Source organism: Vulpes lagopus, chromosome 5, assembly GCF_018345385.1.
Source record: "Vulpes lagopus strain Blue_001 chromosome 5, ASM1834538v1, whole genome shotgun sequence".
Taxonomy (NCBI): Eukaryota; Metazoa; Chordata; class Mammalia; order Carnivora; family Canidae; genus Vulpes; species Vulpes lagopus.
The window spans coordinates 96877214-96903814 of record NC_054828.1 but is presented as its reverse complement, the minus strand read 5'-3'; the positions used below and the strand labels follow the sequence as shown (position 1 = coordinate 96903814).

Here is a 26601-nt window from a genome sequence, read left to right as displayed (position 1 = left end):
CTGGGCATTGGGTATAACAACATTTAATGGGGAGAAGGGACAAGGCTGACCAGGAGGGAAAGTATTTTCACCGTTTCCCACTCTCATGCTGAAGATAATCACCTTGTTCTTTATTGACACAACAAAGGCAGTTGGGCAGGAACTCATCTTCCCACCACAATACTCAATCCACTCTCCTTCTTTGCTATAATGACAGGAGAGATATCCCTGAGGACAACCCTTGTCTTAAGCTCTGGTGTTCATGCTTAGGATTTTTCTCTCACCAACACTATCAGTTCTTCCCTCCCTCTCAGGTTGTTGCCATCAGCAATGAACATGCCCAAGGGTCTGCCTTTGTGAAGAAATCTTCCCTTGACCCCGTAACTCTCTCCAGCCACCACCCCACTTCTTTGTGTTCCCTCCCAGAGAGGTGTGCTTTTGTTTGCTGTCTCCATGCCTACATCACCCGAATCATTCTTCTTTCTCTTCTGTTGGATCTTCTATATCCACCATTCCTCTAAGATTCACATGCCAAAGCCAGCACTGATTTCCATCTGGTGGCTACTTCCTTGTCCTCATCTTCCCTTGTTAGCAGCATTGGACACAGAGTAACCACTCTGTCCTTTTTGAAATGCTTCCTTGCTTTGCTTTCTTTGACACTGCACTCCCCTGGTTTTCCTCTGCCATGGCTGTCTTTTTCAATCACCTTTTCTGGCTCCTCTTCTCATACCTCTCAATGTTGGCATGTCCCAGGCTCAGCTGTGGGTGTGCCTTCTTCTCAAGAGGATAATTTAGTCCCGTGGCTTCATTTGCTGTCCATTTCTCTGTTGTCCATTCCTAAGTGTTTATCTCCAGCTTATGAGTTTTCTCTGAGCTTCACACTTGTATATCTAGGTGACTCCTTAACATCTTCACTGTTTATTCTTCATCCTCCATTATTGAAGCTTAGACACATGATAATCTAAGCCACCATCATGGTGCCATAGTCTAATTTGTTTGCTGAGCATACAGTCCATTCTTCACACTGGTTAGACTAACGTTTTAAAAACATAAATCTGGTAATGTTACTTACTGCTTAAAATCTTCCCAGCTTTCTTGATGATTTCGATCCAGATTCCTCAGTATGGCTTAACAACTTGAGTGATGTAGCCATTAGAAACGACAAATACCCACCATTTGCTTTGACGTGGATGGAACTGGAGGGTATTATGCTGAGTGAAATAAGTCAATCGGAGAAGGACAAACATTAAATGGTCTCATTCATTTGGGGAATATAAAAAATAGGAAAGGGAATAAAGGGGAAAGGAGAAAAAATGAGTGGGAAATATCAGAAAGGGAGACAGAACATGAGAGACTCCTAACTCTGGGAAATGAACTAGGGGTGGGGGGAAGGGGAGGTGGGCAGGGGGTGGGGGTTACTGGGTGACAGGCACTGAGGGGGGCACTTGATGGGATGAGCACTGGGTGTTATTCTATATGTTGGCAAATTGAACACCAATAAAAAATAAATTTATAAAAAAAACTTGAGTGATGGTTGCCTCTATCTGTCTCTCAGTTTCATCTGATACCACTGTATGTATGCTGAAGCTGTCCTACCTGGTCATGAGATCTGGTTGTGTGCATATCTTTTCAATTTTGTATTTAGTGACATCATATTGGTAGCATGTTTGGTGGAAGTATTTATACCTTACAACCGGTAAGTGCTATAAACCAAGACTGTTTCTCAGAAGGTCAGTTGTTAAAACACTTCCTAGCATTGGTTTTCTCCTCTTATTATTTTTTAAAGATCTTCTTTATTTATTCATGAGAGACACAGAGAGAGGCAGAGACATAGGCAGAGGGAGAAGCAGTGTCCCCACTGGGAGCCTGATGCAGGACTCAATCCCAGAACCCCAGGATCATGACCTGAGCCAAAGGCAGATGCTCAACCACTGAGCCACCTAGGTGCCCAGGGATCTTTTTGTTCATTGAACATTTATTAAGCTCTTGTCCTGGGCATTGTGCCAGATGTCAGACTGAAAATTAAACTCACTCCCATGATTGTTCTGTAGAATAAAATGTGAAGTTTGTAAAAATAATAGTAAAATGCTATACAAATATGGTTATTCAATGACTGTGTGGGCATTACAGGGGATTTATTCTTTACTTTCTTGTTATTGAGAATATCCTTCTTGTGTAATAAAAAGGAATTTACAGTGTTGGTTGTTATTTTTATTTTCATTATAACTGGCCTATTTCACTTGCTTTTTTGTTGCCTCCAAGCTATTCCAGGACTGCCATCTGGACACTCATCATCTCAATAACTAAGGAGATAAAGCATTAAGAGAGGAATAAAGATCAGTACTGGTTTCTTTTTTTTTTTTTTTAAAGACTTTATTTATTTTTTCATGAGAGACACACACCCAGAGAGAGGAAGAGACACAGGCAGAGAGAGAAGCAGGCTCCATGCAGGGAGCCCGATGTGGGACTCTATCCTGGGTCTCCAGGATCACACCCTGGGCTGAAGGCAGTGCTAAACCGCTGAGCCACCTGCGCTGCCCAAGTACTGGTTTCTTTCTTTTTTCTTTTTTTTTTTGATCTTAATATTAAGACAATTTATTAAGACAACATTGTGATTAAGAGCTCAGCACTGGAGCCAAACTGGTTCAAATCCCAGTTCCACATTTACTAGCTATCTAACCTCAGGCAAGTTATTTAACCTCTCTATGCCTCAGTTTCCTTATCTACAACACGGAGATGACAATAATACCCATTTCATAAGGTATTACTATAAAGTATTACTTGGCATTATTATCAACTTAATTGTTAATTTTTTTTGCTGTTAAGTCTTTTGTATTTTTTATTTACTTATTTAATTTTTTATTGGAGTTTAATTTGCCAACATATAGCATAACACCCAGTGCTCATCCCGCCAAGTTCCCTGCTCAGTGCCCATCACCTAGTCACCCCAACCCCCCACCCACCTCCCTTTCCACTACTCCTTGTTCGTTTCCCAGAGTTAGGTGTTTCTCATATTTTGTCACCCTCACTCATATTTTCACTCATTTTCTCCCCTTTCCCCTTTATTCCCTTTCACTAATTTTTATATTCCCCAAATGAATGAGACCATATAACTATTGGTGGGAATGTAAACTGGTGCAGCCACTCTGGAAAACTGTCTGCAGGATCCTCAAAGAGTTAAAAATAGAACTGCCCTATGACCCAGCAATTGCACTGCTGGGGATTTACCCCAAAGATACAGATCCAGTACTGGTTTCTTATAGGAGAATGGCCCAGAGGAAGCAGAGACAAGAAGTGAATTGGCAAAGATGGATTTACATTTATAAAATAGCAAAACTAGATACAAAAATATGGCACTAGTACCATTTGTTTTTATAACTGGGAAGGACCTTAGATACCATCTGGTTCAAAGGAACCCATTTTACAAGTGGGGAGATAGAGTGGAGAAGTTAAGCTGGTGATTACAAGTTTGATTAAAAGCTGGGAATCCCAGCCTGGCACTCTTCTTCCTGTGCTTCATGGTTGACATTGACCATTTTTTGGGGAAGCTGGAAGCCTGATCACGGTGGACAATATCATTCTCAGGATAGTCCTCAGTGGCTAAAGTAGGTATGTTAGCAATGAAGGGAGTAATTCAGTATTCTTGGGTATGAGGTTTGGTCCTTGTTTTGTGCCAAATCATGGTGCTATTGAAACAAGTCACTGCCCTCCTCTGTGGCTCAGTCTTCTTCTTTTTTTTCTTAAGAAGGAGGGAGTGCTGGCAGGCAGTCAACACATCTCGGTTATCTTGGGGCCAGGTCACAGGTTGGGGGATGACCAATTGGCCTTCCTGCCTGCAGAATTAAATCCAAACTGTACCATGCATTCTGTTTCTTCCAAATACCAGTCTTACCTCCTTCCACGCTAGCCATGGCCCCACCCTCTCTCTCTGGTCACACCTGACTCTATCCCTTGCACTTCCTCCCTTTCCCTTCATCTTCTTTGCTTCTATTTCACCTGTCACACGTCCATTAATAGAAATTCTTATTTTTCGAGATCTAGCTTAAATTCCACCTCTTTTATGAAAACTTTCTTGAACCTCATTCCTGTTCTCTCCTCCCCTCCCCCACCCTGAGCCAGAGTCAATGTTTATTTCCTTTTGTGGTCAGGGGACTGGGTTTGTAAATATATTTTTCAGGGTACTTAATGTTGGAACCAAATGTTCCAAGACCTCACCAGCCAGAGAGATAAACTATGGTGTGTGGGCTCCCACTTGGACTTGCTGATTCAGGGCCTCTGCCTTCTCTCCAACTTTCTCTACTATTTCAAGAATTTTCCACAGTTACGGCACAGCCCACAAACTTGGGGTCAAGTCCACACACATTTTCACTTCCTCTCTTCTACAGATGACTTCCTTAAGTTCTGTGGATCCCAAAGCTGCTCCATGGTCTGTAGAATGAGTAAAGAGGGATCTTTCACAGTGATGCTGTCATTTGGCTCCCAGAAAATAGAAAGAGACACAGACTCTCAACAAATAGTTGCCTTATTTTCTGGTCTTAACCTCTCTCTCTCCTGAGGGCTCAAAACTCCTAGGCTAAGGAGAAGGACCGGTATAGTCCATCTTAATCATCATCTTTGTCTAATCTTTTTGCTCTCTAGAGCAGATATGAGATATATAGTATATGCATATAATACATGTTATATTATATATAATATACATTACATGTAACATATATACTATATCATATATACATATGTGTATATAACACATTATATAGCATATATGTATAACATGTTATATGTTCTGTGTAGATATATAATATATGCATGTATCATATGTACTGATAAAATTTGGAATAACATGTTTACTTTGTTATTTACTTTTATTTTCATCTAACAGTATATAATGAACATTTATCTCTGCTATAAGATAGTCTATTTAAATGTGATCTTCGATGGCTGCACAATATTCCATTATGTAGACATCCCCAAAATTATTTAACTGGTTTCCAGTTGTTGGGTGATCAGATTATTTCTAATTTTTTTCTTTCTTTCTTTGTTTATTCATGAGAGACACACAGAGAGAGGCAGAGACATAGGCAGAGGGAGAAGCAGGTTCCCTGCAGGGAGCCTGATGTGGGACTTGATCCTAGGACCCCAGGATCATGACCTGAGCCAAAGGCAGATGCTCAACCACTGAGCCACCTAGACATCCCTATTTTCAGCTTTTAAAAAGCTATTTAGGATAGTTCTAGTAAACATCAATAAGAACACATAAAATTTGTTGCACATCCCTACTGTTTTCTTATAAGTAGAATTTTTGGACCAAAAGGAGGCATTTTGTAGACTTCAAATACTTACTGACTTTGCAGTATTTTTTTCTTTTTAGATTTTATTTATTTATTAGAGACAGAGAGAGAGAGAGAGAGAGGGAGAGAGTCAGGCAGAGGGAGAAGCAGGGTCCATGCAGGGAGCCACTGAGCCACCAGGGGTGCCCTGCCTTTGCAGTATTGATTTCAGTGTGACTCACAGTTTGGGGAACAGAGGAGGAGGTGGTGATAGTGGTCTCCTCCCTGTCCCCACAGACCTCTGTGGGTGAGGTCAGAAAGTCAGGACAGGTGGAGCTTGCCCTGGTAGAGCCTGCTTCCTGCACTTCCTTCAAAATTCACCCAGCCCAGTCTTAATGTCCAAGTCTCTTTTAACTCCAGGAGCTCAAGCACTGAGGGTGGGGCAGGGCTGGAGGAAGGACTGTAAAACCTCCAAGGCCTGGGGAATGGCTGAGCAGTCTGGTCTGTGATATTGGTTCTAAGAGGACAGGAAAAAAATTATACAACAAACATACAAGTTGTCAAAGTATAAGTTTTTAAAGTATTAAAAATATAACTATTTTACAAATATATAGTAAATGTGTAAAAACTTTAATTTGGCATTAGGGCAACCAAGAGTATGGCAAAGCTGGTCAAAGGAGGAGATAAGGGATGGATCTATATCTATATCTATATCTATATCTATATCTATATCTATATCCATATCTATATCTCTATATCTATATATACATATTTATGTAGGTAAATACATGTAGATATAGATATAGATATGTAAAATCAGTGGGATAAATAGCAGTTAGATATAAACCAGGACAATGATATTGTAACAGCTGGGTTAGTGTTTTCCTGGACAGAAATAATTTGCAATTTTACTGTTTTACTGGACAAAAATGACCCAACTCATCAATCTTCTGCAAGTTAACATCTAAGTTTATAGACTGGGCCTTGATGCAGGGAGCCTGACGTGGGACTCGATCTCGGGTCTCCAGGATCAGGGCTTGGGCTGAAGGCAGCACTAAACAGATCAAGAGTAAACAGTAAGTCAAACAAAAAGATACTTTCCTCTAGAGAAGGGGTCAGCAAACTGGCTTGTGGGCTCAATCTGGCCTTCTGGCTATTTCTATAATAAAAATGTATTGGAACACAAACATACCCATATGTTATAGATTGTCAGTAACTGCTTTCGAGATATAACAGTAGGGTTGAATAGTTGTGCCACTGCCCTTACGACCCTCAGGCCTAAAATATTTGCTATCTGGCTTCTTATAGAAAATGTTTTGTGACTTCCTATCCTAGAGCATTGGATGCTAGTTAGACACTGAAAAAGCATGAGTATAGTCTTTTTGCCTTTCCTTTACATTTTAGATAGCTTTTCCTAATACAGTGTTTTAGCCTTTTCCCTTTTACCTCTGGCCTCCAAGGGGCAATTCTATCATAGCCAGTCTCATTGTTTTGACTTTAGTGATGCCAAATCTGTAAAGAGTAGAGAGTCTAGGATATGGGGGTAGAGATTTTAATAGTGTGGATGAAAGAGAGTTGGAGACAGCTCTTTGGATGCGGGCACGACCACTGGATGAGAGAAAAAGAGAATTCCAATAAATGTGGCATATGGGCTGTGTATACTTTTCATGCAGCTCATGAGAATAAGCAAAGAATCGGAATCATTTTAAAATTGCTTTTCTGTTGCCAGTGTGTGTTTGTGTGTGTGTGTGTGTGTATGTGTGTGTGTGTGTGCGGGATGTGGATGGGCCTGTTCCAGGACTCAGTGCTGAGATTCAGCAGCATAGTGGCCCATCATAAGGGGTTTGAAGGGACTGTTAATGCATTAGGAAGGAGTAAGACAGGCACAGCTTCATAAAGACCACTTGGAGAGTGACTGTTTACAGTCTTCTGAATTAAGAGCCCTGCAGGCAGGCTGACTTCCTTAATGTCAATGATTTTGGTGGGGATGTGTCATTTAAGAGTTGCTTGTATGCATAGAAAATACATTTTTAGTTATTGGAGCCTAAATTTACATGATTAATTTTATAACAATTATAAATTTCAAAAAACCCAAAATTTTCTTTACGTTCAACTTAACAAATCTTGCTGTTCTATTTATAAGGCCAGTTTTGGGTATAGCAATGAGAAAAACCACTTACACTTTTTAAGTTCATGGCTCAATTACTTTATTGCTTAACATATTAAGGCTCCCTAAATATTAAACTGTCTTTTATACCACAGTTAATCAAATTCTCTTAAGCATTTTAAATGACAAATTTAATGTATCTGCAAATTTAATATATAATTCTTTCAAACACTTCAAATGTCTGCCAAAACAGACTTAAAAATCTAATAAGCAGTCTTCCCAAGCACCTAAGTAATTTCCTGTAACTCCAAAAAGAGCAGATGAAAAATGTTTTGTAAATTAGACTCTAAAAAATTGAAACAAGTTTTACAAACATAAGCAAATTGTTTTCTACCTTTCAAATTAAAATCAGAAGTCTAATATCAATTACACATTTCATTTTTTTAATTGCTCAGTTTTTTTAAAAAGATTTTATTTATTCATTCGTGAGAAACACACAGAGAGAGAGAGAGAGAGAGAGGCAGAGACACAGGCAGAGGGAAAAGCCAGCTCCATGCAGGGAACCTGACGTGGGACTGGATACTGGGTCTCCAGGATCATGCCCTGGGCTGAAGGCGGTGCTAAACTGCTGAGCCACCCAGGCTGCCCAAATTACACATTTCAAATTGAAATTAAAAAAATGTTTCAGATTCTTTAATGTTTCATTTTTTAAAAAAAGAGTTTATTTATTTATTCATGAGAGACACAGAGAGAGAGGCAGAGACACACAGGCAGAGGGAGAAGCAGGCTCCCTGCGGGTAGCCTGATTTGGGACTTGATCCCAGGACCGTGGCATCATGACCTGAGCCAAAGGCAGATGCTCAACCACTGAGCCACCTGGGTGCCCCTTAAAACTTATTTCTAAACACAAAAGTGTTAAAGCTATCGGTTTATTTACATCATCAGCTCTAGGTTTTTTTTTTTCTTAAATATTTTCCTGGACCTGTAAAGCCACTTAATACAGGGGCACAGATCACAGATTAGTCATCTGAGATGGTTCCTAGGCCAAAGATTCTGACCCTGAGGTTCCTGGGTCAAAGATTCAGGAACTTGGTGTGAGCTATTGGCTTGAGAATCTAGGACACCATCATTGGTCTCTTCTTGGTTAACTTGATGCAAACCACAGTCATTTCTTAGAGTTGGGGCCAGACTGTTAAGTCAGTGGGAATTGGTTTCACAACTTAGCCCCATGGAATCTTTCAAATGTCCCCTTGCCCATTTTTTATCTTAACCCCTTTCAACTTTTCCCATTTGATATAGATGAAATCTTGCCCCTTATCTGGATTCTATTTAACCTCTTTTAAGCTTTATCAGCTAACTTTTTAAAATTTATTTTTATTTATTTATGATAGAGAGAGAGAGAGAGAGAGAGAGGCAGAGACACAGGCAGAGGAGAGGGAGAAGCAGGCTCCATACCGGGAGCCCGACGCGGGACTCGATCCTGGGACTCCAGGATCGCACCCTGGCCCAAAGGCAGGCGCAAAACTGCTGAGCCACCCAGGGATCCCCTTTGTCAGCTAATTTATAATTCCCTTAATATCTGATTTTTTCCCTCAGTGTTTGCTAATGACTACAATTCTGTACTCATTATAATAATTAATGAACGCTTTCTTATACATTCATTGCCTATGATGGCATAAATTCTTATGGTTTATTGTCTGTGATAGCCACTGTTCACAGCTTCCAAGTGATAATGAGTAGGAGGGAGATGCCTCTCAGACTCTTCTGGAATCAAGTAGGACCTTAAAGGGGTGGATAGTAAAGCACAACAGTTGGAGTTTGGCAGAGGATGACTCCAAGACAATGTGCCAGTGGCCAGGTGAGCTCAACTTGTTTGGTCTGAGAGAATGAGCTGGGCAGTGAAAATGGTCCTGCTTAGGGAGCCAGGAGAGGAGAACCCAGTCTGTGCAGGAATAACACCCACAAAGCCCTGAGTAGCTAGCGTGGCTGAGCATACTCTGTGCTATCTTATTCAGAAGACAGTTACAATTCGGAAAGAGTTGCCTTGTATTTCTACCCCAGGCATTACTGACCACCTTGCATCTGTATTCATGTACATCACCTCCCTTTATCACCTTCCCTACTGGCTACTCCAGGCTTTGGCTCCTATAATTCTCCTTTTCCTCTCCTGCATTATTTTCCCCTCCTTTCTATTAATTGATTATATGAACCTACCAACAACTCCGTCTTAGATGTGAAAATCCTCTTTTGATCCCACAGCCCCCTCCAGCTATCACTGTGTTTCTCTGTCCCCCCTGCTTTTTTATAGCAAAACTATTCAAAGAATGGGGCACCTGAGTGACTCAGTGATTGAACGTCTGCCTTTGGCTCAGGTCGTGATCTCAGGGTCCTGGGATCAAGTCCCGCATCGGGATCCTTGCAGGGAGGGACGCCTGGGTGAGCGTCTGCCATTGGCTCAGGGTGTGATCCCGGGATCCGGGATCAAGTCCCACATTGGGCTCCTTGCAGGGACCCTGCTTCTCCCTCTGCCTGTGTCTCTACCTCTCTCTCTCTCTCTGTGTCTCTCATGAATAAATAAAAAAAATATTTGAAAAAAACTATTCAGAGGAGCCTTGTCTACTCATTGATTCCACTTGCTTGCTTTTCATTCTCTCCTGAATCAGTTCTGAAAAGGGTTTTGTCCTCAAGCTTGGTCTTCACTTTTGCTGTGGCCATCCACAACTTCTTTCTCATCAAATCCAATGGCCAGCCCTCATATACATGACCTCTCAGTATTGTTGGATTTGGTGGATCTCCTTCTACTTTACCCACTTTCTCCTGTTGTCCTCTCTCCTCTCCTGGTTTTTCTCTCACCTCACTGGTTACTCCTCAGTCTCCTTCCATGGCTCTATTTCATGGTTTGAACCCCTCTATGCTGTTGTACCATTCTCTCTTTTCTAGCAGTTCACTTTTGTTAGGTAGTGTCAGGTGACTCATGGATGGCATCATATGCCTTCTACATACCAGTTGCTCTTGAATCCGAATCTCAAGGGATATTTGGACTTTATATTCTCATGGCTAATAAATATCTCAAATATAACTTGGCTAAAACATAACCTTTGATTTATCCCCTCACAAAAAGGATACCCGCCGCTTCCTGAGGCTTCCCAATTTCTTTTTTTTTAAAGATTTTTTAAAAATTTTTCTTTATTTATGATAGTCACACAGAGAGAGAGGGAGAGAGGCAGAGACACAGGCAGAGGGAGAAGCAGGCTCCATGCACCCGGAACCCTACGTGGGATTCGATCCCGGGTCTCCAGGATCGCGCCCTGGGCCAAAGGCAGGTGCCAAACCGCTGCGCCACCCAGGGATCCCTAAAGATTTTTTTAAAGATTTTTATTTATTTATTTATGAGAGACAGGGGAGAGAGAGAGAGAGAGAGAGAGAGAGAGAGAGAGAGAGTTGCAGAGACACAGGCAGAGAGAGAAGCAGGCTCCATGCAGGGAGCCCGATGTGAGACTCGATCTCCGGGTCTCCAGGATCATGCCCTGGGCCAAAGGTGGCACTAAACCGCTGAGCCACTCGGGCTGCCCTCCTATTTTTTTTTTTTTAATTTTTATTGGAGTTCAACTTGCCAACATTTAGCATAACACCCAGTGCTCATCCCGCCAAGTGCCCTCCTCAGTGCTCACCAGTCACCCCAACTCCCCGCCTACCTCCCTTTCCACTACCCCTTGTTTCCCAGAGTTAGGTGTCTCTCATGTTTTGTCATCCTCACTGTTATTTTCACTCATTTGCTCTCCTTTCCCTTTATTCCCTTTCACTAATTTTTATATTCCCCAAATGAATGAAACCATATAATGTTTGTCCTTTTCCGATTATTTCTCTCAGCATAATACCCTCCAGTTCCATCCACATCGAAGCCCTCCTATTTCTTTAAATAACCCCATTTACCTTACTTACTCAGTTCTCAAACCTGTGAGTCCCCTTGATTTCTCTCTCTTCCTCATTTCCTACATCTACTCCATCAGCCAGTTCTGTTGTCTCTATGCCCAGAATACATGCCCCATCACCTGTTACCCTTGTTGAAGATACTGTTATTCCTTTTTTAAAAAAAAAAGATTTTATTCATTTATTCATGAGAGACACAGAGAGAGAGAGGCAGAGACACAGGCAAAGATAGAAGCAGGCTTCATGCAGGGAGCCCGATACAGGACTCGATCCTATGACTCCAGGATCATGCCCTGGGTCAAAGGCTGGCGCTAAACTGCTGAGCCACCCAGGGATCCCGATACTGTTATTTTCTATGTAGTCCATTGCCATGGCCTCCTAACTGGGCTGTCTACTTCCATTTTTGTCATCCTCTCTTCCTGTCCCCAGGGTCCATTCTTCACACAACAGCAAGAGTGATAAAATATACAGAAGATCATCCCTTCTGTGTTTAAGAAACTCCAATGGTTTTGTATGACACACTAAGTCAAAGCTCCATATATAGAGATCTGGTCCTTACTTGCCTCTCTGTCCTTCTCTGAAGCCCCTCTCTCCTGTGCTCACTCTGCTTCAGCCACATTGGCCTTCTTGCTGTGCCTTATTCATGTTAAGTCTGCTTCTGATCTTGGGGCCCTTATATCTAGAAGTTCCCTCCTCTTGGCACACTCTTCTCCCCAGATCTTTGCAAGATTGGTAACCTTATCTATATTCAGGTCTCTACTTAAGCCACTTTCTCAGAAGGACCTTCCCTGACCACCTCACCTAAAATAGCACCTTTCATTGGACCCACCCAGTTACTCTCTATCCTATTGCTGTGTTTAGTTATTTTCCTATCACTGGTGATGAACTGAACCACATGAGATAGAGCTGATTATATGACCTTACCCCTACCCTGCATTATGACAGAGAAAGCAAAAAGGTTAGGGTAAGAGTGGGCCCAGACTTCCCACTCCAATCTTCTCTCCCTCACAATGCAGCTGAGCTCAATTAGGTGCTGTCACTGTAGTCACCTGACATCCTGACAGCAGCTGTGGTCACTCTTGGCATTTATCCAGTCCAATAAACAGCACCAGGGCAGACAGCCACGTGAGTAGCAGAAAGGAGGCCAGACTGACCTTTACATCCCATTGTATGTTTGTCCTTCTACTCTTCAAGAAAGATGAGAACACCAGTCTTCCCACACATTCCTAATCTTAGGAAGTTACACTGCCCCTGGGGCACCAAACAAAGGGAATATTTCAGTGTCCAGTGAAGGACTCTAAGGACTTTTGTAGCTCGGGTGGTTTCCATTTCTTAACAGTTTTCCAACAAAACTGAAGGAGAACTTAAATAAGTTGTTGATTAATAAGTCGTGAAACATAATTTTTGATGATAGATGATTATATGATTTTGGCAAATAAGGTTTTCAAAGAATTGTGTGACATTGCTATAATAAAATTCCTTTCATTCCTATTTGTTACTTATATGTACATATTTTCCCATTACTTACATTAAAAAACAAAACAAAATAAGAATAGGATCAGTGTTGAATAGGATCATTCTAATTATGAGTAATATATAAATATATGAGTAATATATAAATATACGAAATAATTTTTTTTAAAAGCTTCGTCTCATTAAGGTGCATGGGTGGCTCAGTCGATTAAGCATCTGACTCTTTATTTATTATTATTTATTTATTTATTTATTTATTTTTTATTGGTTTTCAATTTGCCAACATATAGAATAACACCCAGTGCTCATCCCATCAAGTGCCCCCCTCAGTGCCCGTCACCCAGTCACCCCCACCCCTCCGCCCACCTCCCTTTCTACCACCCCTTGTTTGTTTCCCAGAGTTAGGAGTCTCTCATGTTCTGTCTCCCTTTCTGATATTTCTTGATTTCAGTTCAGGTCATAATCTCAGGGTTGTGAGATTGAGCCCTGCATCAGGCATAGCACTGGGTGTGGAGGCTGCTTAAGTTTCTCTCTCTCTCTCTCCCTCTGCCCCTCCACCTTGCCCCCCCAAAAAAGTTGGTTCTCATCAAGACATATTGCTAATAATCAACATTAATGATATATTGTGTTTATATATTTATGTTATTTTGAGTAATTGTATACTAACGATAATTGTAATGATGACTTAATCTAGAAGAATTTTTTAAAAATTTAATATCCTATGATTGTATAAAAAATATATTTTTTTAAAAATTAAGTTTTGATTGAACACATTTTTATTGTTGGAAAGAAGTACCATAGAATGATCAGTAAAATGCTTTTAAGCATAATATGTATTACATTATGATAAAATTTCATGGCAGAAATGAATGAAATATCAGTTCAAGAAAAAAAAAGGAATATTGCTAATTTTTACCTGTTGAAGAGGAATTTGTTAATGTAATTTTTAGATGGGTGACAGTAATAATCACTGTGGTACTGGGATTTTGTTGGGTATGTTTACAACTGATGTAACAATTTTTTTAAATGTCAAATTCACAATATTCCAGAAATGATAACATTAGCAATTAACTATTTAAAATTATAAAAAAATTTCAGATTTTAACCTAAAACATGTATGTTGGCAAGGGGTGGGCTTGGCTTTTATAAGCTAAAATATTGGAAGACCAACATCTATAAGGATTAGGGCCCTGGAAGGGCCTTTTGGGGAGGGAATTAGACTTGCTGCTCTAGAAGTGAGGTCCATGATGGATGGTACATCAAGAGGACATTATGTACTTGGGACAAAGGTCTTATCCCTATGGCTAGGAGGGCACTGAGGCTCAGCTCCCATACTTGACATCTCTTCTAGGTGTTCCTGATATGTTATATTTTAAAACCAAATCATAGTGTGTGTAGATGCTCCTGTATGTATCTGGATTCCACATATCCCTCTGCTCCAAGGATTCATCCAAACCCAGCCTTCACATGCAAACCATGCAGACCTTCTGCCTAGGTGCTTCAGGTTGACTTGCTGTGTCAGGATGCTCAGGTGGTGTCTAGGACTCCCTTGGCTCACACTTTTGATCCTTGGCAGATGAAAGATGTCATACCTTTTTTGGCTCTGAGGGCTGATGGGTTTGGGTGCAGGGAGAAGCTGAGAAAGAGAAGCACTGATTCTTTCACACAGACTATGTGGAAGCTCAGGTCAAGGAAGGGAATGGCTGAAAACCAGCAATAACTTACACCTTGGTCCCCAGAGGGCCCTACTTGCCCAAGCACAGGCTTTACCTGGACCCCTTTATCTCTAGTTGCCCTATTTGCCAGAAGGTGAGATGTTCTGAGAGACAGGGAGGCCCCTTATTTGAGAGAGCTGCCCAGGCCCCTGGCACCCTCTCTGTTCCTCCCAGACCTACCTTTCCTGGTCCATGTGCTTCATTTCATGTTTTTATTACTTGCTTTCCAAAAAGGATTTGAATTTTCATGATTATTTGTGTAAGCAAACAATCATATTAATAAGAAAAACTTTGATTCTGGACTTCCCAGGGGAAAATCTAATCACTTGGCTTGTGTCCAAAGTGCCAATTTAGGAGCCAGGGCATGGGTAAGATGTGTTAGAACTGGGAGGAGGCTCTGACTATGGTCCCACACCCCTGGGTGGTCATCACATCAGTTTTCTAGGTCATTCTCACTCTGGCTTCCAGTTGAATCAGATGTTTGTGGACAATTCAGCAAGGCTGTATAGGGGGATGAGGAATGGGGCAGGGAGATCTGTACAGAAGACATGCTGACTTATGCTTCCGTCACTGACCAGGACATTGTAGCAGCCACCCACCTCCAACCTACCTTTCAGACTAGATGTGCTCCCACATACCATTGCATCATTTACCTTCGCCCCACCAGATACTGGCTTACTCCAGCCCAAGCATATAGGATAAGCCACACCCTAAACTTATGGACTCAAATTTATAAGCACTTGCCTGCTACTCTCTAGGTACGTGGGATATCCTTGAAGACTGGTAGGAGCTGTGGTGGTGTATTACCTACTGGAGGTGCAGACAAATTAACTTTTCTGCTCATTATAAAAACTTCCAGTTATATTTCATGTGGTTGGTAGTGTTGGGGGTGGGTTCTGATTCTCTGCACTCATATCATCTGATCTTTTCCATTTAGAAAAGGCTATTTCTCTTTTCCAGGATAAGAACACGTAGTGCAGAGAAAGGAAGAGCTGTTACCAGGGGAAGAACTTGGCTCCAAACCAGGAATAGGATAGCCTTTAGAGGGTCAATTTTAATCTTTGGCTCAGTTCCAGGAATTGAAACTCAGGCCTTTTGAACATTTTAATGCAGAAGGATTTTTTTAAAGAACATTATATAAGTAATTCATGAATACATTCTTCTTGTAAAAAATTCAAACAGAAATAAAACAAGTTCCTCTTGATGACCCCCTCTCCTCCCCACCCTATCCCACATAACCACTATTTTTGGTTTAGCCAATACCCTTCCAAAGCTCTCTGTTTTACATATTGTTAGAAGCACATGGATGTGCTGTACTTTTTTCTTTTATGTGAATAGTATCATCCTGTACTTAAGGTTTTGCAATTTGACCTTTTCTCTCAATGACTTGTCTGAATCTTTTTCCATTTCAGTACTACTTATTTTTATTTTTAACTTGCCATGGTTTATTTAACCTTTTCCTTACCTGTAGACATTTAGGTTGTTTCCATTTTACTTTGTTGAACTTTTTATAAACAATTCTAAAATAGACATCCTTGAAATTGTTTCTTTAGGGAAGACACCAAATAGTGGAATTACTGAGTCATAAGTCATGTTAAAAATAAATTAGACACTGCCAATTTTTTCTTTAAAATGGCTGTACCAGTTTACACTCACATGGATGATTCGCAATCTGGCTTCCTCACAAGATTAGATGACTTCACAGTTTGTCACTCTTTCTCATATTCTCCCTTTTGGACCTGTGAGAGATGGGTGGGATTGTATCAGTCAACCAAGGAAAGGGGATGGTATCATTGCTGGGACTCCCAGGAATACCTCTGTTTTCTTTCCTGCACTAGCAATATCATCATGTACTGGGGAATGAGTGCCATTTGGGTAACTTCTCATCCTTTGCACTGTAGTTATGAAGCAGACAGAGCTGGGAGGGGGCTTTGCCAAGTTGTAGGGCCTCTATCCAGCTCCTGAGCCCTAGCTTGGAAAGCTGTGAAGGGGGAAGGGGAGGAGGAGGAGGAAAAGGTACTGGGAGTGAGCTGCTGACAACTGGGACATTTTAATTAAATCATATATATGTATGACTTGATAATAACTATGAAAATTACAAATGAACATCCCTTTTGGCCCAGCAATATATATATATATACACATATACATATATATATATACACACACACACACACACACACACACACACACATATATATATACACATACACACATACATATATGTGTGTGTGTGTGTGTGTGTGTGTGTGTATTTTTTCTTGGACAAATACCTTTTAGAAATTTTTACCATTTTATTTCTAAGTAGGTAATATATTCACATGATTAAAAAATCAAACTATATAAAAAGTATCTAGAGAAATATCTTGCTCCCACCTTTGTTCCCTGTATCTTATTCTCCCTGGCCCCTCACAGTTACTTTTTAAATTTCTTATGTGTCTTTCAGAATTTTTGAAATCAAATGCAAACACATTGGAAAGTATTGCCTTATTCCCCACCCTCGCTCTTTGTTACATAAAGATGCACTATAAACAGTCTGCCTCTTGCCTTTTTTTTTTTTTTTTTTTTTTTTGGTTACCAGCATATCTTAGACAGGCTTCCATATTGGTGTGGAGTGCTTTCTGATATTTTTTTTTTTTTGAGAGAGAGAGGGAGAGGGGTGGGGGTGGGGTAGAGAGGGGGGAGGACACACACACACACACACACACACACACACACACACAGAATATCTTAAGCAGGCGCCATGCCTGATGAGGGACTCAATCTCACAACCCTGAGATCTTGACCTGAGCTGAAATCGAATTAGACACTTAACTGACTGAGCCATCCAGGTGCTCCTCTGATTTTTTTTATAGCTGCCTGGCATTCCATTGTATAGATGTCCCATAAGTTATTTAGCCAAGCCCCCATTGATAGACATTTGTGTTTTTTTCCAATCTTTTGCTTTTACAAGTCATGTGCCATGAATAATTTTGATCACGTGTCATTTCACATAGGTATATAGCCACCCGTAGGATACATCCCCAGAAGTGAAATTGCTGGGCCAAAGGGAATGTTCATTTGTAATTTTCATAGTTATTGGGGGACCTGGGTGGCTCAGTTGGTTAAGCATTTGCCTCAGACTCAGGTCATTATCCCAGGATCCTGGGATTGAGCCCCACCTCAGGCTCCTTGCTCAGTGGGGAGTCTGCTTCTCCCTCTCCCTCTGCTTGCCTCCCCCTACGCCCCCTACTCTTCCTCTCTCTATCTCTATCAAATAAATAAATAAAATCTTTAAACATTTTTTCGTAGTTATTATCAAATTTTCCTCTATAGGAATTGTACCAATTTCTGCTCCCACCTGTAATGTTTAAGAATTTCCCTAGTCTTCCCAACAGAGTGTGTCATTAAACTTTTGATTTTTGGTAATGTGATAGGAGAATACTGCTTTTTCAAAGTACTGTTAATTCAGTTTTCTTATCATAAGTAGTATTGAGCATGTTTTACTCTGACCAAGACCTAATAAAAAAAAAAAAGACCTAATAGTATTTCCTTTTCTGTGGACTGCCTGTTAATATATTGTTGGATTTATGCCTGTTGTTTTGTTGGATTTATGTTCATGTTTTTCCTAATGTTTTGAGGGAACCTAGACAAATTATCCCTTTATCTGAGATACAGTTACAAATATTTTTTCCTTGGGTTGTTTCTGTGTTTTTACTTTGCTTCTGGTGACTTCTGCAATTCTGAAAGTTAACTCCTTGCGTCATTTATTGACCATTCTTTACTCCATGCTTTTGATCATACTGGTCCCACTACTAAGAATAACGTTTCCCTTCTTATCTATATGAGGAACTCCTGCTCATTCTTTTAGGCCTGACTCATATGTTGTTCTCCTTGACCCTCTGTCCTTCACAATAGATCTTGTCATTCCTCCTGGCTATTCCTTTCATACTTTATCTTACCTCTATTTGCCACATTGCCTTATTTTTGCTTGTATCTATCTGCCTTTCCTATCTAACTAGGAATGCCTTACCTGTCTTGTTTCTGTACCTTCTAGCTCCTAGTACATAATATTTACTTAATAAATGTTTGTTGAATAAATGAGTAAAGAAATTGTTGGTGGCGATTACCACCAACATTTCCTTCTTTACTTCAGCTGATCTGATTTTTCAAATGAAACTTGTATACCAAATATCCTTTTGTTGAGAAACAGAAATGAAGGGGAGGGATAAGGAGGCTTGTCTTTGCTGGTTAGTGATGTTCCTAGGTATTTTGCCATGCTCAGTGATGAGGAGTGGACTTCTTGTTTTTCAAGAAGACCTCTCATGGCCCCATTTATCTTGACTCTTCTGTGTGAGATTCAAGAAAAGGCGATGAATTACCACACAGAAAAAAATTTTTTTTCAGTGAAATTTATTTCAGAATCATGGAAGCGGTGTGATCATACATAATCATTCATAAATATTCCTATTTAAACAATCTGAGCTTATACATTTTTTCAGCCTTGGCAAAAGGACTTGGTATAAAGATGGCACACCAGTGGAAATTAAATTCACTTCAGAGCTATGACAAGTGGGCTTTTTCATGGACACTGATGCTTCTTGCCCCTCTTGACTTAAACTAAATAGATTAACCCACCAATAAATAAATAAATAAATAAATAGTTCAATGGTTGTTCATCAGAACCTGGGCACAAAGGAGGGTTTCTTGGAACCTGATGTATAATGACTTCTGCCAGGCTAGCTTCAGATGAGTAGAAGAGATAAAGAGACCTGACTCAGCGGAGGGATTGGCCCTGGGAAGGGGGCTATTCTGCTTGGCTGGTGGACAAGAAATCTTAGCAGTGATTTAGGGAAGGCAGTTGTGCACTGATTAGATAATAGTGAAATTCAGCCTGAGGCCACATTTAAAACCCTTCTCCCTTTCCATCAGCCCTAAGGGTTACCCAGCACTTGTGGACTCTCTGGGTACAGGTCTCTAGGAAGAGAATTCCATGGTGAAGTCAGTTATATCCTGGCCACCTTTGGTATTTCCTAGGAAGACAGGCATTCCTTCGGCTTGAGAGGTGCTGATGTACCAGTTAGGGTACTGAGAAGACTCAAATTCCACTGTGTTCTTGATTTCTATCTTGTTGAAGACAAATCGCTTTTCCATCTTCCTCTTTGGGTAGACTTTGGGGTCTACCTTCTGCAACAAAACAGAAATAAGAATTTTTATCAGGGAAGGGACAAAGACACTCTGGTGAGGCTATTTTCTGGTTCAGCTCGAGAGGAAACAGGAATCATAGGACCAGGATCCAGACTCCCGATTAATCTTTGTGGCCCCAATTTTCTGTGTAGTGATTGAAAGAGCTCTTACTCTTTTCTGAAACTTAGTTTCAAATGATAGGGAGCAAAATATAGGTGGGAATTTTATTAAAAAGTGAGAATTAGATTAAAATTTCTAAGAGTAGCTAGCTTTCCAGTGACTTTTGCTGTATTTTTCCATATGGCACTGGCTAGAATGACTTCACAATGACTAGACATTAAACTTTTGCTGGGACAGCTGGTTGTTGGCAGAGGGGAAGGTGATTTTGGGAGTGGAGGAGATGACAAGCGATAGCTCCCTTGAATTGATTAATTTCCCAAGATGTCATTTATCAAGTGGAGTAACCCCAACAATGTTATAATCCTTCTAACCCTAACATTGTATAATCTGTTAGGTGGTAACAATGCCAGGACATAATATCAGAAAAATGACTTAATTTTCTGTGGTGGAGGTGGAAGTTGTATACATTTAACAATTATATTAAATTTGTTTACATTTATGCAGAATTATCAAGTAGATCTCCCAGATTTCCTGGGGGGAAAGGTGGTAGTCTTGGAAGTAAGTGAGACCTAAGGTTGTTTGAGAGGAGCCTGGGAAGCCTTTAGCCACTCGTACTCACTCACCTCTAGCTGTAGGGTGGGCTTCCCATCCTTCATCACACAGGACAGGTACAGATTCTTTTGTTTGATGCCCAAGACCACAGGTATCTTGTAATTACTTTCATCTCCGTGCACAAAGCTCATGTGGAACACCACTAGGGAAAAGAAGGGGGCCTTGTGGTCAGGAACACACAGCAGTGCAGGGTTAGCCCAGCTACTAGACCCCAAACCCAGGACTCATACAATTAACATCTTCTGTGAGAGCCCACACTGAGGTCCCCATGGCCTAACAGATAGGATAACTTGGCTTCTCATAGACAATAGCAGGGTTAGTTGGTTGATTCTTTTCTCCAAAGAAGGTCTGGGAGTTTCTTAAAGCCTCATCATATGGCAATGAAGAATTAGGGAGTCTAAGTTTTAAAAACGGAAGGAAGGAAGCCATTTCATGACTGGTCAGTGGTGTGCCCAACCACATGAGCAAAACAATTTGATCAATGTGAAAGGCAAGAAAAGAGGTAGATCAGGATTCCTGAAAGATATCAGGGATAATTCTGTTTCAGGAACATGGAACAACAAGTGGGAAGAACTTGGGAGAGGGGAGGCTTAGCTGGGTAAAAGGGCTCCAAAGAGACTCATTTTATCTTCCTTAGTCACAGCCATCTCATCTGGGGGCCTTGAGGTCATGCTCACAACCCAGTTCTAAAGAAACAGTTTTGTCCTGGCCTGACTGAGATGCCTCTCTCCAAGGTCAGCAGCCTTGGAAGAGAACAGGCTGCTCCCTTCATCTACTCCCTTGGCTGCACTCCTGCATGCAGGTTTCAGCCACAGTGGCAAGGTGCCAGGCAGATTTCCACAACTAATGGGTTCTCTAGACTTGAGACATTTGCTAGTTAAAATAGAGAGATAAGCTCCTACTTGTCAGTAAAATTTCCCTACAAGGAACCATCTGGTATTGGGCAGAAAGGATGTTAGGGTTAAGGGGACAGGGTTGGGAATGAGGATGGACACATTATCTCTTCACCATTCTAGTTTTAACCTCAACATCAGGAAAAAGGGACCCACAGGCAGTTAGGTCATGTCCATCAAATGACCCCTTTCTAATGGAAGGATTGACATTGCACTATCATTCAAAGACTTGGCTAGACAATGGTCCTGGATGTGCTTGAGCATTCTAATTTCTCAGAATTCCATCTCTTGCTGAGAAATGAACACACTAAGGGTGTTCTGGTCAATCTGGTGTCATTGCTGGGACCCAAATGAAAAGTTTATATATTCATTATTTTATGTTTTTTTTAGTTATGTCCATAATTCACCTTATTGTTCTACTTTGTTAAAAACTTGGAGAATTAGCAAGCAGCCAGGGAGCCAAGAAAGGAGTCAAGATGTCCCCCATTACCTTGTTTGTTCACATTTTCCCCATTGAGGTGGAGAGCCCGAAGCTCATACGAGTTAGACAGCACCAGGTATTTGTGGTTTATGTCCTGTAACGTGCAGTCCACCGATGGCAGGGCTGCATCACTCATAAAATTATCTGCATCTGTTTTGCAGATGATAGGTTCTGAAATGTGGAGCACACATGTTGAGGAAGAAAATCAGAAGATCAGGCCAGATGATAGAAGGCAGCAGAAATTGTTGGAGAACATCCAAGTATACACAGTAAATACCTTCTTCAAAGATGTAGCGAAAGATGCTCTTCAGGTCATCCCCCTGGAGGACCTGTGGGCAGGGCTTCTTCAGCTTCTCCAAAGCTACAATGACTGACACGAAATGCCTCAGACTCTTGTTACAGAGCTGGTGGGAGACTTGCAACTGGATGCCCTCATCTACCAGAGAACTGTGGTTCAGGTCTTGGCAGCAGCACTGTGGAGAGACCAAGGAAGAGTTTGTTAAGGTGGTCAGGCCAGAGAACTCCTGTTTTTTACATCAGAGAGGCTGAAGGGGCCTTGGAAATAACTGAGCTTCTAATGTTAAACTCTCTTCTCTCTGAAGCCTAGAGAGGTTAAGTGATTTATCAGAGGGTGTGTGGCAAGTTAGAGGCAGATTCAAAACCAGAACTATAGGTTTTCTGATGGCCTATATGGTGTTCTTTTAGAATAAGACACACATGTCTACCTCATTTATCTTTTTTATACACTGTTCCACCTAACCATAAATTTACACCTTCTTAACCTCTATGTCTTTTTGTATCCCTAATGCTTTAACACTTTGTATTTAATTTTTCATGGCAATGATGATCATAACATTTTATATTCATCTATGCTCATTCAACAAGTTTTTTTTTTTTTATTCAACAAGTTTTTAATTATTCTATATAAGTTCTTTCTTTTTTCCTAAACACTGTCTTATAAGCATTCTACAAATACTTTAAAAGTGGTTACTATTTGTGAAATATGTTTCCACTTTCCCATTATTCAGAGAAACTTCCCATTATTCATAGAACTGGCGTAACTATGTGAAGGCTTAAGTGAGGTTGCCCTGGTACCATGATAATGGTTTGGACACTCAACAGATAGTTAAAGAGGCTTCTAACAGCACAGAGGAAAGCTGAGTATGAGAGAAGTTCCTGTCCAGAAATCTGGGAGCAAAAAACTATTCTACTTTTAAAGGGGGGCAGATATACATTAATTCCCAAGGACTTAAGTGATTTATGTAGGCTGAATCTTCTCCTAAAAGGAGAATCAAATTTGCATTGGAGCCTTGGATGCTTTCCTAACAAAAAACCAGCAAGGCTTATCATCACTGCCATCCCTCCACCCTGTGCAAGCATGGCCATCATCACCAAGCCATAGTAAGTGATTGTGGGAATGGTGTAGTGACCAAGTCAGCATGCAGTGCCATCTGCATCTGTCTTACTGCAAGAGATGAAAGTCCTTTCATTACAAAATACCCTGGAAACAAGGTAGCCCAGAACCCTTTTCCTGAAGCCTCTCCCATATCAGAGTACCTCCAGGTGTTGTGAGCTAAGCCCATGGTCTCACCTTCACGTTTCCAGGGCCATCAGCTTCAAAGAATACGTCATTCTCATTGTTACTGTAATAAAACCAGAGAGATTGTTCAAGTATGTCTCCCAGACAAGTTCTTTTTTCTTCCCCCCAAACCGTCTTCACTGTTAATAGGAAACTACAAATAGTATGTCCCTTAAAGTTGCTAAAAGCTGCTGGCAAGTTTTATGGTGATATGCATGGAATGGCGTAGGAGGCAGCGCAGATATCCTAGATACTACCTGTTGGATCCTGAGACCTATCCTCTATCCACTTAACATCTGAGCTTTTCTTCTCTCTCAAGCCAAACTTTGCCAAAAGGTTGCCTGTATTGTTCACTTGGAATCTCTTTTTCCTATTTGCCATTTGCAGGGAACCCTTGCAGCAACAACATGTGGATGGCCTATGGGTCCAAAGAAAGGCTAGACTTGCAGTGGGAAATCAGTCTTTAAACCATGTTAACCTAGAGCCCTGCTTGCCACTGGAAGAGGAAGTTTGGAGGACAGATCTGGTCTCCAAGCACAGATAACACCCCACTCTTGAAAGAGGAGCTCTACTCATATGGCTAATCTCAATCACCTCACTGACCTGGAGTAAGCCATCATTTCACTGGTGAGTTCGGGTACTGCTGCCATGGCTGCTTTAGAAACCTGCGTAAAGAGGAGAAAATAAATGATTCCTGCCAGGCCAGTCTCCCCCAGGGCTGCCTTCATATGTGAGTTTCCCTTAGCACCTGGTACATGGCAGGCATGTAAAGAAACAATCTTTAAATGAATGGGTGAATGCATGAAAGAACCTTCCTTTGGGTCCAGAGGAAACATTTGCTAAACCAAACCCAAACCAAGAGTGTATTTGTTAGATCTGGAGCAGAGGCTTTGACACTGATCTCTCAGTTGTCAAGCTGCTACATAAGCAATACTAGTTCCCAGAAATTTTCACAAATCATAGCCATAATATCAGGCAGAGAGGAAGGGAGAGAGGGAGAAAGAGACAGACAGAGACAGAGAGACTTGACTGGAACCCGGTCATAAAGAAGAGTTAGTTCAAGTTGTACCTGAATAGTGAAGACTGGCTGGAGAGAACAGAATCCTGGAGTGGACCACTGTACCTCGAAGAGCTATGCTGTTTGCCAATTTCTACCTAACTTTTATACTCTTTAAAAGCAGAAGTAGATAGCTGAGAAATTTCCTGGTCGGTTAACAATTTCACAACCAAGTTTAAAAAAAAAAAGACGAGGACCAGTGGAAACTTCTAGGGTAGATTAAACTGAAATGATTGTCTAGCACATGAAAGGCAAGTGGTAGCAAATGATGACACATTTTCTCAAATGTGTCATTATGCAAATCTTTATTGTTTTTTTGACAACTGTTACACAAATGATGTTAATATTAAAAGACAGGATTTTCCTAGGTTTGAATAATATTTTAATTTAGGGTCTCTGGGACAAAGTGGAAGACACACAGACACCTATACAAACAGGCTCCCTCACTCATGCATTGCACTTACATTTAGGAGCCTTCTCAGAGAACCTGGAGATGGATTAAGGGGTATAAAGAAGTGATGGTAACCATTCCAGTCTGAACTGAGGGTGCTGTTCTCTACTTTGGGAGCTTGAGGTCAATTACAGGAGCCCCTGAAAAGATAGTGGACCTCCTAGGATGGGACAGAAAAAATATAGTTGTGCAGGGGTTCAGGCTCCTAATGGGATGGGGGGAACCTTGCAGATAAGCTCATTCAACTCTTTCAGACCAGGTGCTGGGACCCTAGCCAGTCACACATGCAATCTGTATCAATACTTGATGAACAGTGAATAAGCCTGGATTGAGAATGTATTTGAAAAGATTGTGAATAAGTCAAGGTTTCAGGATCACAGTCACTTTTTAAATTCCAGACAAGATGTTTTCTGCCTAAAATCATTTTTCTCCTAACTTTGAAAAATAGAATATTGTTTTTTAAAGAATATCCAGCTGTGACTATATCTCTTAATATTTCCAAGAGTTATTAGACTGTTTTTCTCCAGGTCTATTGAGATATAATTTAAAAAGATTGTTTAAGGTGTACAACACAATGGTTTGCTATACATACACATTGTAAAAAGATGATCACAATAAGGTTAATCAGCATACCCATCAGCTCACGTAATTGTACAGATTTATCTTTTTATGGCAAGAGCATTTAAGATCTACCCCTTAGCCACTTTCAAGTATATGATATGGTATAGTTAACAACAGTCACCATGTTGTATAATAGATTCCTAGAACTTATTCATCTTATAACTTGAAGTTTGACCAAACTCTTCCCATTCTTTTCTCTGTTACTATGAGTTTGCCTTTTTTCTTTTTGTTTGCTTGTTTTAAGATTCCACATATAGGTGAAATAATAAAGCAATTGTCTTTTCTGTCTGACTTATTTCACTTAGTGTAATGCCCCCAAGGTCCATCCATATGGTCACAAGTGGCAGGATTTCCTTCTTCTTTTTTTTTTTTTTGTGACAAATATTCCTTTATATATCATATTTTTAACCCATTCAGCTGTTGATTGACATTGAGGTTATTTCTGTGTCTTGGCTGTTGTGAATAAAGCTGCAATGAATGTGAGAGTGCAGATGCCTGAGACAGTGATTTCATTTCCTTTGGATATGTGCTTAGAAGGGGGAATTCTGTATCATATGGTAGTTCTAGCTTTAATTTTTGGAGTAACCTCTATATTGTTTATTTCCCATAAAGGCTGCATCAATTTACATTCCCACCAACAATGTTCTAAGGTCCCTTTTTCTTTTCTTTTTTTTTTTAAAGATATTTATTTATTCATGAGATACACAGAGAGAGGGAGAGAGAGGCAGAGACACAGGCAGAGGGAGAAGCAGGCTCCATGCAGGGAGCCTGATGTGGGACTTGATCCCGGGACTCCAGGATCATGCCCTGGGCTGAAGGCAGGCGCTAAACTGCTGAGCCACCTGGGGACCGCCCCCCAGAAGTCCCTCTTTCTCTGTAGCCTCAGCAAAACTTGTTATTGCCTATCTTTTTGATGATAGCCATTCTAAAGGTGTGAGGCAATTATTTCTCATGCTTTCAATTAAATTTCCTTGATGATTAGTGATGTTAGGCATCTTTTCATGTAGCTTTGGTCATTTTAATGTCTTCTTTGGAAAAATGTCTTTTGAGGTCCTCTGCCCATTTTAAAATTGGATTATTTATTTATTTTTGCTATTGAGTGATAGGAGCTCTTTATATATTTTTGATATTAACCCCTTACCTATAATAT

At 40.7% G+C, this 26601-nt stretch overlaps 1 protein-coding gene across 1 annotated transcript; it reads right to left on the bottom strand.

Annotated features, from left to right (window-relative positions):
- Positions 1 to 19285: 19285 nt before the first annotated feature.
- Positions 19286 to 23972, bottom strand: IL1B (interleukin 1 beta). Its single transcript, XM_041754228.1, has 6 exons — positions 23926 to 23972; positions 23335 to 23386; positions 22021 to 22216; positions 21753 to 21914; positions 20381 to 20511; positions 19286 to 19637 (listed from the first exon to the last, which is right to left on the bottom strand). The coding sequence occupies exons 1-6, from the start codon at positions 23970 to 23972 to the stop codon at positions 19428 to 19430; spliced, it is 798 nt and encodes a 265-aa protein (XP_041610162.1). The 3' UTR covers positions 19286 to 19427.
- Between the last annotated feature and the right edge of the window lie 2629 nt (positions 23973 to 26601).